The 15,161-nt window shown below is 38.5% G+C and overlaps 1 protein-coding gene and 1 long non-coding RNA gene across 2 annotated transcripts; both read left to right on the top strand.

The window, feature by feature from the left end:
- The first annotated feature begins 1,284 nt into the window (after positions 1-1,284).
- Positions 1,285-4,903, top strand: LOC147519096 (uncharacterized). Its single transcript, XR_015212000.1, has 2 exons — positions 1,285-2,761; positions 4,560-4,903. It is a non-coding gene; the product is annotated as an uncharacterized LOC147519096 (long non-coding RNA).
- A 5,695-nt stretch (positions 4,904-10,598) lies between these two features.
- LOC147519095 (uncharacterized) lies at positions 10,599-11,243 on the top strand. Its single transcript, XM_086594070.1, has one exon. The coding sequence runs from the start codon at positions 10,599-10,601 to the stop codon at positions 11,241-11,243; it is 645 nt and encodes a 214-aa protein (XP_086450196.1).
- Positions 11,244-15,161: the final 3,918 nt, after the last annotated feature.

The following is a 15,161-nucleotide window of genomic DNA, read 5'->3' as shown; positions in this document are numbered from 1 at the left end:
GTGCAATATTAGAAGAACTTTGTGGTACTATTTCTTCTTCCGAACTTTGTTTTGCAATGTGCTTGCAAAAACATTGAGAATAGATAAATATACTATAAGAAATAAGGGAAAAGGTGGAATAAGATGGAATATTTGAGCATTTTATTGTAAGTTCAAGATGTGTGTTAGAAACTTCAAGTTTGGAAAGAGAATGTTATTTGAAAGACACACTCTTCTTCCATCTATTTGATTATTAGATTGTCCAAATTTGAAAATTAATGGTCATTACTCATTTTACCCACCCAATCTTACGTTAACACTTTGATATGTTCACATTGACGAAAGACATAGAATGACATGATCTTCTATGTTATTCATGTTGGAATTGAATGAGTATATTTTGTAAGTATACATACAATCACCTAGAAAAAGAAAAAAATACTTGGGGGAGTATTCTAAGTAGGTGAACGCATTTTCTTGAAAGAGAATTTTTTTTTGTATTAATCAATTCATCATAAAACACGTTCATGTGATAAATCTTTTAAAGTGGGAGTAGTGTATTCTTTGAGGATATGGAAACAATTAATTTGTTTTAGTGATTTGATAGATATTTTAGTGATATGTACACATTAGTACGTAAGTCGCGCGTTGATGATTTACTACTAAATCACTATAAATCTAAAAAAACTATTATACAAGTTAGATCGAGTTTAAGATAATTTCATTTGAAAATTACGGATTACTATCATAAACCACAAAGTGAAGAGGCTATCTCAATTTGATCCCTTAGTTTCCAAGTACTTATGCAGTTATGTACCATAATTGCTACTCATTAACGATATTTAGGTTTATTTTCAATAAAAATATATTCTTATTTGAAAATTTGCCGCTAAATCACCATAAATCTAAGAAAACTATTATACAAGCTAGACCGAGTTTAAGATAATTTCTTTTGAAAATTACGGATTAATATCCTAAACCACAGAGTGAATAAATTATCTCAATTTAATTCCTTAGTTTCCAAGTACTTATGCATTATAATCGCTACTTATTAACGTATTTCGGTTTATTTTCAATAAAAGTATATTCTGATTCGAAAATTTGTGTGAGACATTTTGTAAAGCATTTTCAGCACACAAAATATTTAATAGATCCCGTGCATGTACAAAATCTAGTTTATATCTAGTTTATGCAGTTGGGACTTGGGAGTGTGTGTAATTTGCGGAAGCTTGTGGGCAGCCATTGGTATGGGAGCGGTCTTTCGTACCTGGATTTATGTAGTGTAAAAACCTCTTGGGCCGAAACTCAAATTTGGGCCGAACTAAAAAAGGAATTCTACAGTTCCAACAGCTTTCCCAATTCCATGTCCGCTTCACAGTTGAAAGGGCAGTGTTCAGACGCTGCCTGCAATTATGTTGAGGGTTTAGAAATGAAACGAGGTTTTCTCCTGTCATCACCCAAACCAAAACACAAACAACTATTATTCTCAACGACTCCCAACACTGACCCCTGGTCATCACAACTACCCCAACACATTCTAGACTTAATACCAAAAAAAATAGACACTCTAGACGACCTTATACGTTTCAGTTGGGTTTGTAAAACATGGAGACTATCTGCACTACCTTTACTTCCTTCAAACCTTTTTAATAAACCATGGCTTATAGTCCCATACACAAATGACCACGTCAGCAAAACCGGAACAGCATGTGACAAAACACTTGGTTTTTTCGACCTTTCCACTCGTAAACTTTACAAAGTTGACTTACCAGAAATAGCCAATCATCGTATCTGTGGTTCTTGTCGTGGTGGATGGCTTGTTACTGTTAATTCATTTGGTGATATTCAGTTGTTACATCCTTTTGCTAGGAAAGTAATAAGTCTTGCACCGGTTACAGCACTTCCGGGTGTTGTTAGTTGTTATTATAGTGAGAGACAGAATCTTGTTTACGATGTTAAGAATTATGGCTCACTTTGTACTATTGCGTCCAATTGTATGCGTGAGTTTTATATATACAAGGCTGTAATGTTACCTTGTGCTGGTGTTGTTATGGTGATTCACGGGTTGAATAAGATGTTGGCGTTTTGTAAGGTTAGTGATGAGAACAAGAAATGGATTTCTGTTGAAGGTTGTGAGGGGAACTTTAATGATGTTACTATTTTTAAAGGAGAGTTTTGCAGCGGTGAAGCATAATGGAAGTGTTTATGTTGTTTGTGGTGGTTTTGATACTTCTTTGACTCCATTTGTTAAGTTTGTTATTGGCCAACCAGTTAACTGGGGGTATTATAAGAAGTACTTGGTTGAAGCCAGGGAGAATTGTTTTATTAGATAGGATTCGATACCAACTACAACCTGGTCACGATGAAGCTGATCGGACATTGGTGTTTTCGATTAAGAAAATAATAGACTTGAATGGGAAAATAATAGAATTGAATGAGCCTAAGTTTGTGAGTGTTGATTATATTGGCAAAGACTGTGCTGTGTTTGTAGGATGGAACGATTCGTTTGCTCGTTTAACTTCAGATGTTCCTGACTGCAAAGGGAACTCTATTTATTTCACTGATGACTTTGTGGATGGAGTTTCTGATATGAATAATGTGAATATTGGTAGCATTTTGGAAAACTTTGTCAACGAACCAATTGGTCGCCAGGACATTGGTGCATGGGATATGAAAGCTAATGTTTTTGACAGATTGATCTATCCAAGTGCTTCCAAGTTAATGAATCCTCCGCCTGTCTGGTTCACGACAAACTGACACTAGCAGATTATGTTATTACGAGGTAAGGTTGAATTGAATATTTGAATTGTTTTACTTAAAAGAATGCTTACTTGTATCTAATATTCTACTAATTTTTGGGTGCTCTGACTATGACTTATTCACACTTATTATATGTTTGAGGGTATAATCGGATCATTTAGATACGAGAGAAAATATTTTAAATATGAAGAATGATTGGTGTTCTGATGTTTTCTCCTTCAGAAGTACTGACTGTAAGATTACAAATCAAAGAGGATGTGATTGGTTTGTTATTGTTAAGGTGCTGTCAGTCGTGAGATCTCTTCAACAGAGTATTTTGTTTTTATGTGCAAGACTTAATGATATTAAACACTTTTCCACAGACAAACTAAGGATTTAGGGTTTAAGGAAACATGTTTAATATTGTAGACATTTAGGGGTTTTAGCTTCTTTTTGCACTGTCTCCACCTTTTCTGTGTTTGCCGTGGAGGCTTGCTTAAGTTAAATGTTTGAACTACAGGTCAGGAATCGGGCTCAATCCAAAGTTTCCTCCAGCCTCTTTCCACTGTCAATTCCATACTTCAAATGATTGGTAGAGATTCTGCCAAGTTGTTAGTGTATTTCCTCCATAGAACTGGGTAAATAATTCCACTAGAACCTCTAAAAGTTGTATGAGTAGAAGCCAATTCAGGGTTTCCTATATGGATTGCAAGCTTTGTTCACTTGTTTTTCAGACCTAAATTGGTATTTGAGTGAAAACTAATTGAGAAGTAATACACTATGTACCTTATCAAAGTACTTACTGTAGGATGGGTTGTTTAGACTCTTCATTTCTCCGTATATCTCTGTACTAGTCAAAGTGAGGATCTATGAATAACGTAGAAGGGTTACAATTCTCTCATCATGCAGATCCCGGTAGATACAATTAGATTTAAAGTTGTTCAATGTTAGCAGGAGCACTAGACATGTGAAGAAGGTGAGAAGTGGAAGTCGCAACAGGCGATTACTCATTCCTCACCATTCTCCTCGGTTAAAAAAAACTCCTTCGGAGAAAATCTAGAGGGTAGCAGTCCATGCTCTCATGGGGCATTTTAAAGTAGAACATGGCTCATAGTCATAGGGCATCAAGTGATTTCTGCTGATTTCCATAGTCCCATGTATTATAACAGATTAAGAGTTCAAAGTGGTGAAAGCATTTTTATGAATATACCGCAGGAACTCACCTGAACTCACTTGCACTGGAGAGTGAAGTCTCTCAACTGTAATCTCTAGATCTAATCAGATCTGAAAAATCTCCTCGGATCTAAAATCTCCTGTGTTCTCAAACCTCCGGTGTGCTCAAATCTTATGTTCTCTATCCTTATCTTCAATATCATGAAGAAAGAGAAGAAAAAATGATGGAAATTCCTTGGTTTTTGATAACTGTAGTCATAATCGGCAGTGATCTGTTCATGCTTTCAATTTTGGGGTTTTTGAAGATGTTCTTCTTGAATTTATTCTCCCCCTTTTTAAAAGTTGTTCCTTTCATCTGGATCTACTATCTGCTGTCTCTATTATGTTTTTGTTTTTGTTTTCCGTTTTCAGTTTTTGGTTAAGGTTTCAAGTTCTAGACTTGTAGATCCATTTCAGTCTGTTGTGAATTTGTTTTGTTTAAGTTTATTCTACTGCTGTTGTTTTCATCTTCAATTATATGGAATTTGGTTCTTCTCTCTGGCCCTTCTAATCTCCTGGCGTGTAGATGCCTTGAGAAATGAATTTGTTGGGCCACCGCCACGCCTCCGTAGTGCATATGGTGGGGTATTTCCTTTTGATATACTAATCTGACATTTTTACTGGTACAGAGTTGCTTGCTTTGTGCTTCGTCAGAGATGGGAGACTCATGATTCCCACATAGTAGTGGCAGATGCTGCGGTGGTAAGAATGAATCCGGCAAGGCGGTTCAGCATTTTGGTGGTGTTTCTACTCGGCTGTGGCCAATCTTACATGGTGTTTATGGTTATGTTTCTTTTTGTAATCCATGTAATATTTGGCCTTGAAACCTGTTTGCACATTACTGTTTTATTATGTTATAATATTAGTAGGGTGATGGTTATCGAAAAAAAGATTAAGAGTTCACTGACACTGTAAGATTGATGAACTGGATTGACACCCTTTATCACATACTGATACCAATTTTAAGAGGTGATATGCCAAAAATTATTCTCAGATCACCTGTGCGCAGTCCTCTTGTCCCCGGTCTTTGTTTTCAAAGGAGACCTCCTAACTATACTTATATCTTCTGCTGTCACCGGGTTTCAGTTCAGAAGCTGATGATAAGAAAGGCGACATTTCTTTTTTACTGTGGTAAAGTGATGATAGGTGTAGGTTTGGGTCTTGATTACTGACCTTTGGGTCCTTTTGGAGGAACCGCGCTGGAGAAGAAGATAATCTGACTCCTTAAAATCCTACTTCAGTTATGAAGTAGTGTTAGTTTAGATATTATGTAACAAACCAAGTTGAGTATAAATACAAAATGACTCAATGCAAGTGAATCATTCAAAAGTTAACCAAAATAATAAGTCTTTACATGGTATCAGGCCTATTCCGATCCTATCTATCCTACAAAACCTTTGAATCTTTGTGTCTTCTCTCATGGCTTTTTCCACTAACAACAACACTATAGAAATCACTCTCTCTCCTACCCTTCAAACTACTTCTATTCATCATCTCATCTCTGTCAAGCTAGACACAAACAACTACTTACTATGGCTAACACAGTTTAAACCATTACTCAGAGGATATGCCCTTGGAGGCTATGTTGATGGAACAAACAAATGTCCACCAACAACTTTTTCTCCCACAAATCCAACAATTAACCCAGCCTATTTACAATGGCAGAAGCAAGACCAAATTCTTCTAGGATGGTTATTATCATCTTTTACAGAACATACTCTTGCTCAAGTAGTGGGATTGGACACCTCTCATGATGTATGGATCACTCTTGAAAAGCAATATGCTTGAAATCTCGGGCAAGGATTATGCATCTCAAACGTGAGTTACAAAGCTCGTGCAAAGGGGCAAAATTGATGCAAGAATATCTATCTCATGCCAAACAATTGAGAGACAACCTTGCCGCTTTTGGTGAACATATCATTGATGCCGATCTTCAACAAATAATTCTCATCGGCCTTGATACTACATATGATCCCATTGTTGCTGTACTCACTGCCATACTGGAAAATAATATTCCAATGGATGATTTTCAAGCTCACTTGTTTGCGTTTGATCAAAGGATTGAAGCTCAGAATGCTCTCCTTCAGCAACATCCAGTAGCTAATATTGCTACCCAGCACAGGTCAATGACTTCAAAGCCACACTACAATCAACACAGATTCGAGAACAATTCACAAAGGCAACGTTCCAATGATGGCTATCAAAATCGCCCTCGTGGTCAAGGCAATAATCGCCCACACTATCATCATTCACAAAATGCAGTTGGGCCCTGTACAATATGTGGTCGCAGAAACCATGATGCCAACACCTGTTGGTATCGATCTAATCAGCCATACAGTGCTTCTTCCACACCTCCTACATCATATGTTGCGGCACCAAGTTCCATAGCTGACGGAAATTGGATACCAGATAGTGGAGCTACACATCATCTCACGTTGGACTTAAACAATCTTCATCTCCGAACCGAGTATGATGGTCCTGATCAAATCCGAGTTGGTAATGGTAAACATCTTCCAATTGCAAACATTGGTATTGCTTCATTTACCCATAATTCCAGAAATTTTCATTTACATAATCTTTATCATGTTCTATATCTGCCAACTTACTTTCCGTTTCTCAATTCTCGAAAGATAACAATGTTTTCTTTGAATTTCACCCAAATTTTTTTGTTGTGAAGGATTGCCGCATGAGGACTGTAATCTTGCAAGGAAAGAATAAGGGAGGTCTATTATTGTTTTGACAATGGCTACGAGGTGCAAAACCCTGTTCCACCTTCTTCTGCATATCTTTCAGTGTCTCTTTCTCAATGGCATCAACGTTTAGGTCATCTGATGATTCGGACAGTCAATAAAGTTATTAAGTCTAATTGGTTGCCAGTGTCTAGCAAGTCATTTTCAGTTTGCAATGCATGTCATGTCAGTAAGAGTTGTAAGCTTCCCTTTTCGTCAAGTTCAACTTCGTATGCACCTTTAGATTTAATTGTTTCTGATTTATGGGGACCTGCACCAGTTTTATCAAGAGATGGTTTTCGGTACTATTTGTTACTTATGGATGCTTACACTCACTACACTTGGATTTATCCTCTTGCTCGCAAATCTGATACACTTTCGGTCTTTATAACATTAAAAAAAAAAATTCAAAATCTCCTTGACTGCAAAATTAAAAATTTTCAATCTGATAATGGTGGGGAGTACAAGAAATTTACTTCATATCTTGATAGGCAAGGAATTTTCCATCGTTTTACATGCCCTCACACATCTGAACAAAATGGACTAGCTGAACGTCGTCATCGGCATGTGGTTGAAACTGGTCTTTCCCTTTTGAATCATGCCTTGGTTCCTTTAAGTTTGTGGTTTGAAGCATTCACCACAGCATGCTATTTAATCAATAGGTTACCCTCTAAAAACCATATAAATAACACTCCTATGGAACTCCTTTTTGGTACAAAACCAGACTATACAACTCTTCGTGTCTTTGGATGTCTATGCTATCCATACTTACGGCCATATAGTCCTCACAAGTTAGCATCTAGGTCTCTTCCTTGTGTATTCATTGGTTATTGCAGCAAGACTTTCGGAAAGGCTACATGTGATATCATCATCCTACTAACCGGGTTTACATCTCACGGCATGTTCGTTTCGAAGAAACGACCTTCCCTTAACTTTTTCAGAGTAATCATAGTCCTCGTGTGTGCAACAAAGAGCTACATCTGTCTCACCCTTTGTAACAGCCCCGCCACCCCAACTAAATCAGTCCACTTTCACCCAAACTCCTCCCATCACAATTAGTTTACCCCATTCACAAAATCTAACAAATGCCAACACCCCAACTTTAACCCCAACTAGTCCTTAACCAACCACTCAAACACCACTAACTTCGTCCACTCCAAGTTCACCTCACATGCCTTCCCCACGACCCCACCTACTGAAACCCAAACAAACTCATCTCCTCCTTTAGCATCCATAACAACAGTCCTTGAACCTTTGCAACAAAATACCACCACCAACTCGGAGATCGAACATCACATGGTTACTCGAGCTAAAGAAGGAATTTATAAACCTATTGATAAGTTGTGTCTAACAGCAACAAAGTACCATTTGCAGGTGGATGATGAAACTGAGCCTACTTGCTTTACTCAAGCTTCTTCTAATCCTATTTGGCGACGTGCAATGGATGATGAAATTAATGCTCTTCTTAGAAATGGCACATGGACACTAGTTCCATCAGATCCCGACATGAATGTAGTGAACAACAAATGGGTTTTCCGACTTAAGCGCAAAGCTGACAGTTCAATTGATCATCCTAAACCCGATTAGTTGCCAAAGGATTTAATCAAAAGGCAGGAGTTGACTATGGTGAAACATTCATCCGGTGGTCAAGCCTTTGCACAATTTGTATATTTCTATCAATTGCACTTCAAATATTAATCGACCTCTTCGACAATTAGATGTTCAAAATGCATTTTTGCACGACATCCTAAATGAAGAAGTTTATATGAAGCAGCCTCCTGGTTATGTTGATCAATGGTATCTGTCGTCTTCACAAATTATTGTACGGCCTAAAGCAAGCTCCCCGTCAATGTATACTTGCCTAACTACTTTTCTTATTGGCTTGGGCTTTCGAGTATCAAAATCAGACTCCTCACTTCTGTTTCGGCAAGACTCTGTTGTAACTATCTATATTCTCATCTATGTCGACGACATTATTGTCACCGGATCTGACTCAAACACCATTGATACAATGATCTCTCAGCTGAATTCAGTATTTGCTATTAAGGATTTGGGAAGCCTACACTATTTCTTGGGTGTTGAGGTCATTCCAAATAGTGAAGGACTTTTTTGTCACAACGCAAGTATGTTAGATACATCCTATGTCACACACAACTTGATGGCCAAACCCGGTTCACACTCCTCTAGCTGCCAACACTTTCGGTTAACCAAAGAAGGCAACCACAAATTTTCAAATCCTTCGCATTATCGCAGTGTTGTAGGAGCCCTCCAATATCTCACACTTACCAGACCTGATATATCAGTATCAGTGAACAAAGTTTGCCAATTCATGCATGACCCAACAGATGAGCATTGGGCAGCAGTTAAAAGAATTCGGTGCACGAAAAACACCATTGATTATGGCTTATTTTTACGTCGACCATCCACTCTACAACTTCATGCTTATTCGGATGCTGATTGGGCAGGGTTCCCCGATGATCGACGATCAACAAGTGGCTACTGTATATATCTTGGTGGTAATCTAATTTCATGGAGTGCTCGCAAGCAAAAGACGGTTTCACGTTCAAGTACTGCAGCCGAATATCGTGGTATAGCTATTACTACAGCTGAAATTATATGGATTGAATCCCTTATGCAAGAACTTGGTATTTCTTATTCATCTTCAATTCTTTGGTGTGACAACTTGGGTGCTACCTACCTCACTGCCAATCCTGTGTTTCATGCTCGTACGAAGCATATCGAAATCGATTATCACTTTGTAAGAGAGCGTGTTGCTCAAAAACAACTTGATGTTCGTTTTATCTCCACGAAGGATCAAATTGCCGATATCTTCACGAAGGGGCTGGGATCACCACGATTTCAACAAATGCAAGACAAGCTGACCATTCGACCACTCATGCTCAGCTTGAGGGAGGGTATTGGACCAAGTCAAGAAAAGATCTCATCAAAGCCAAGAGAAGATAATCTGACTCCTTCAAAATCCTACTTCAGTTATGGAGTATTGTTAGTTTAGATATTATGTAACAAACCAAGTTGAGTATAAATACAGAATGATTCAATGCAAGTGAATCATTCAAAAGTTCACCAAAATAATAAGTCTTTACAGATAGGTGCTTCGAACGTTTTGATTTGGTGTTAGTTTGGTGGATGTACATCGATCACTCTATGTTTGCTAATGGCCGAGAAGTTGTTGGGGTTTATCTACATGGGTTTATTGTTATTCATCTTTGTTTTGGCTCATATAATTTCTTATGGCTTGTTAGCTGTTTGATATAATCTTTGGTTCAGAGAATCAGAGATCATGAATACAAAAGCAGTTTCTCCAAAAAAAAAAATTGATAAGTGTAGACAGAAGGTCTTTGACTATGTATGATTCTTCTTTTACTTTGCTACTTTGAAGAAAAATGGTTAACACCATTGTATGTCTATCAAATAATAAAAAAAAGAGACTGAACAACCATTTAGGTGAAAGTGTGAAACTATAACCCTGTGCCCCCGTGGTTGAAAACTATCAATTGTCAATGTCAATGGACGAGTCCTAAACAATAACGACAGGTTTATAGGACCAGTCGCAAAATAATAGTCTAAGTTTCATTTATCTTTTTCTTTGAACGGTAAACATGGAGATATATTATATATAAATATAAAGGAAAAGGAATAGGGAAAACAATGTTGTAGGATGGGATACTGTATAAGTTCAGGTGGTGCTAGTGGTGAGTCTGCAAGCAGTGGAGGTCTGTGTGGTCCTCCTCCAGGGTTCGCGGCAGCTGTCCCCAAACAGCTGCCTCGTCAGAAATGATACACGCCTGGAATTGCCGGAGAATTAGTTCCTCCATGACAATTCAACAACTAAAGGACTTGGTATGAAGGTATGACCCTGATATAGTCTGTCTCTTAGAAACTAAGGTATGCTGTGATAGATTTAGTAGGATCAGCAGAATGGTTAAGTACAAAGGTTGCTTTAGTGTTCCAGCTGTGGGGATTAGTGGTGGGCTGGCTATTCTATGGAAGGAAGATGTGGACTTGGTTATAATGGGAGCAACTCGGAACCATGTGACAGGTAAACTTAATAATTATATGTGCAATGAATCTTGGTATTTCTCCTTTGTATATGGTGAACCTTTAGCTTGTAATAGACATAAAGTCCGGGCGGAGCTCGGGGATGTAGCTTTCTCGATCCTTAGGCCTTGGTGCCTGTTTGGGGACTTTAATGCTATAACCTCTATGGATGAAAAGATAGGGGGTAGAAGTACTTTTAACAAAAGCATGCTAGAGTTTAATGAGCTGATTAATGATTTGGGGCTTATTGATCTGGAGTTTAAGGGTCCTAAGTATACTTGGAGTAATAATAGAGCCCCACATGATCATATTATTGAACGGTTAGATAGAGCTATGGCAAATGATGCCTGGCTTTTGATGTTTCCCCATATGCAAGTAAACAATGTTGTGAATGCTACTTCTAACCATATGTCTATTATTATTAATCTTAGAGCAAAACATGATAATATATCTGAGCATGAAAAACCCTTTAGATTCTATAATATGTGTTTCTCCTCGGTAAATCCCGAGACGCGTCATTATTGATCTTGCTTGGAAGTTTATTACACATAATATGCCTGATATGAATGTGATTATTAAGCTAAAGTTGACTCAACAACATCTTGTCATTTGGAATAAAAAAGTTTTTGACAATATTTTCACCAACATAAAAAAAGTGAATAAAGAGTTGGAGGATGTCTTTTGAAAAACCCTTCTCTCCAACCAATTATGAGAGAGCAAAGGTTTTAAAATCTGAACTCTTTGATTGGTTGGTTAAAGAGGAGAGTTTTTGGAAGCAAAAATCCACTACTCATTGGTTGAAAGATGGAGGGAGAAACACTAGATTCTTCCATTTTTCAACCATATATAGGAGAAGGAAGAACAAGATTGAGAAGTTAAAAAAGCATGATGGGGGTTGGAGCATGGGGAGAGCTGAAGTGGGAGAAAACATTAACACCTACTTGGTGATCTCTTTAGCTCGACCATCCTCAGAAAAAATGATGAGAATGTTTAATTTGTTCCATCCTTGCATTTCTGAAAAGGAAAATAATATCCTGACTACAGTTCCTACCAATGAGGATATTTGGAGAGTGGTCAGGAAAATGGGGAGCTTGAAGGCTCCTGGGCCTGATGGGTTCCAAAGTTGCTTTTATCAACAGACTTGGGATATAGTGGGGAGTAGTATCTCTACTTTTGTGAAGGATTTTTTTTATTAAAGGGGTTTTGAATCCCACTTTTAATGAAACCTTTATTGCGCTCATTCCCAAGATGAGCAACCCTGAGGCTGTGGCAAATTTTAGGCCTATAAGCCTCTGCAACTTCTGCTATAAGGTGATTTCAAAAATCTTAGTCAATAGGCTTAAGTGTCATTTGAATAAAATTGTCTCCCCTTTCCAGGGGGCTTTCATAAAAAGAAGAAACATAGGGGACAATACGGGTTTGGCTTGTGAGTTGTTTCATCAAATGAAAAACATGAAGGCTAAAAATAAAGGCTGGGTAGCCTTAAAGATGGATATGGCTAAAGCCTATGATAGGGTTGAGTGGTCTCTGATAGATAATATTTTTGAGAGGCTAGGGTTTAATAATAAATGGAGAACCATGATTCAGCAATGTTTGTCTACTGTGACTTTTCAACTTCTTCTCAATGGTAGCCCTTTAAATAAGGTTAGCCTTGAAAGAGGTCTCAGACAAGGGGATCCCTTGTCCCCTTATCTTTTTATTATCATGTTTGAGGCTTTGTCCAGGATAATTGCCAGAGCTGAGATGGAAGAGAAAATTCATGAGATCAAGATTAGGAGATCTTCTCCTTCTATTACTCATCTTCTTTATGCTGATGATCTGATTTTACTCACTAGAGGCAATATTGAGGATGGGGGATATCTCAAGAATATCCTCCAAGAGTATTGTACTGCATCTGGACAACTTATCAATTTTGATAAGTCTAGCATGTTCTTTAGTAGAAATATCAATTTTAGAAACAAAATAAAGCTTAAGAAATTATGGAAAATGAGGGTGTTTGACCCAAAAGATAAGTATCTGGGGATACCTATTATGCTTTCACAAAAGAAGGATGAGGATTTTGACTACTTAGTAGACAAGATTCACAGTAATATCAAAGGATGGAAGGCTAAGGTTCTATCACAGGCTGGTAGGGCTACCCTGATCCAGTCTGTGGTGCAAGCTACCCCTTTGTATGCTTTGGCTACCTATATACTCCCTGTGTCTACATGTAATAAGATAGACAAAGCATGTAGGGATTTTTTCGGCATGGAATTGAGGACTCAAAAAGTGTCCATACCATTGGGTGGGACAGCTTATGCAAACCCAAGTCTCAAGGAGGCTTAGGGTTTAGGAGAATGAAGGATATGAACCTAGCTATGCTAGCCAAACTTTCTTGGAAAGCAGCTACTGACATAAACTCTATATGGACAAAAACTCTAGCAAGCATATATGGAAAAAACTGGATTGGGAACATTTGGAAACCTCATGGATATGCCTCCTATTTCTGGAAAGGCATACACAGAACTTTTAATATAATAAGTGGGGGTTTGATATGGGGGATACATAGTGGAACCTCTACTTCTATCCTGGATGATCCTTGAGTTTTAATCAATGGAAAACCCAAGACTCTAAGGGAGTTAGGAGTGGAGAATTCCAGGCTGAATGACCTCCATGTGGCTGACTTGTTTAAGGAAGATGGGACTAGGTGGGATGAGGCTAAGATCACAGCCTTATTCCCTCTCCATCTGGCTCTGAGGATCAAAGAAGTGATGATTAGACCTTTGGGCCTTGGCAAGGATAGGATGGTGTGGAGTGAGGACAAGGCTAGGAAGTTTACTGTGAAGTCTGCCTACAAATTTATTACTAAGGATAAAGATGTAGGGCAGAGTTCCAGTTTCAATTCCCAGACCTCTAAGCTCCTCTGGAAAACCAAACTATCAGCCAATGTTCAACTGTTCCTATTGAAAGTTTTCATGTATGCCTTACCTTTGGGGGATAGGCTGGAGATAAGGAATATTGTGGGGGATTTTTCTTGTCCCTTGTGTCTAATGACCAAAGAGACAGATAACCACCTATTCTTTGAATGTGAATGGGCTAGAGCCATGTGGTTCACCTCGGGATTAGAGCTGAGAATGGAGAGTCAAGGCAGCAATAATACCAAAGCTTGGGTTACTAAATTCATTAACTGGTGCCATAGCAAGGACCAAGAGATAGTGCAGGCTGGCTTTAAAGCTTGCTACCTGTTGTACAACATATAGATAACAATGAATGAAGCCAAGTTTGAGCATAGGAGGCCTAACAGAGAAAGGACTATCAGAAGAAGTGAGGTGGAGGTAGACAAGTGCTATACATGACTGGTTGTAGAAAATTCTGATACTAATCTTTCTAAACATCCTAACAATTACTTAGAACAAGTTGAGCTAGACTCTTTAGATTCCTTGTTTCCTATTATCCCTAATGATTGTATTATCATCAGGTTCGATGCTTCCTTCATGACCACAACTGGATGGGCAACAGTTGGAACCATTGCCTGGGACAATGAAGGCAAAGTAGTAGGAGCAGCAGTAAGAAGATTCAAAGCTAGGTCAGCAAAAGAAGCCGAAATAGTGGCAGCTGAAGTGGCTATTTTGCTAGCAAAAGCCAAAGGGTGGAATGTCATTCTGATTGAAGGAGACTGTGCAGAGGTTATCAAAGCTTTGAACAGTCCAACATGTTCTTGGGTTTTTGCTTGTTTAAGGGATTATGTGTTAAACTTGAGTACTTCACTTTTGTTTTGTAAATTTAGCTGGATCAGTAGATTGGTTAATGGAGAGGCACACAAGCTGGCGAAATGGACTTACCGGTGACTTGTGAGTCAGCTACTAAACTGCCTACTGACAAACAATGATGTGCCGGTTATGCTGTAGCTTTTCATGCAATAATCCGACAACCACCTGTGAGACCAATTGTTCACTTTGCTGAACCCCCTTTATTGGTAGAGAGAGACACCCTTTTGTCATGCATTAGGTCGTTTCCGAAAGGCACTTCTTGTGGCCGTGATGGTCTCCGAGCTCAGCACTTGTTGGATGCCATGAGTACGTGGTGCTGCAGCAGCTATATCGTCTGATTTGCTAGATGCATTGACCCCTGTGGTGAATCTTTGGTTACAAGGACGATGTCCACAGCCGTTAGCGGAATTCATAGCGAGTGCTCCGCTTACTCCACTTCTTAAGTCGGATAACAGTATTCGTCCTATAGCTGTGGGCATGGTTTGGCGTCGTTTGGTCTCCAAGATTGCAATGAGAGGAGTTTCCAGAGATGTGGTTGGATACTTACAGGATTTCCAGTATGGGGTGGGTTTTGCACGTTGTCAACCGTATGGTGTATGCTAACAGCGACAATAGCTCTCTTTCTATGCTGTTGGTAGATTTTCAGAATGCTTTTAACATGGTTGATCGGACCATCATGTTGAAAGAGGTTCGT

Source organism: Coptis chinensis, chromosome 2 (genome assembly GCF_015680905.1).
Source record: "Coptis chinensis isolate HL-2020 chromosome 2, ASM1568090v1, whole genome shotgun sequence".
Lineage (NCBI taxonomy): Eukaryota > Viridiplantae > Streptophyta > Magnoliopsida > Ranunculales > Ranunculaceae > Coptis > Coptis chinensis.
This window is presented reverse-complemented; position numbering and strand designations above follow the sequence as displayed.

Coding starts and splice junctions, on each gene's coding strand:
- LOC147519095 (XM_086594070.1), top strand. CDS start 10,599: ATGGTTAAGTACAAAGGTTGCTTTAGTGTTCCAGCTGTGGGGATTAGT.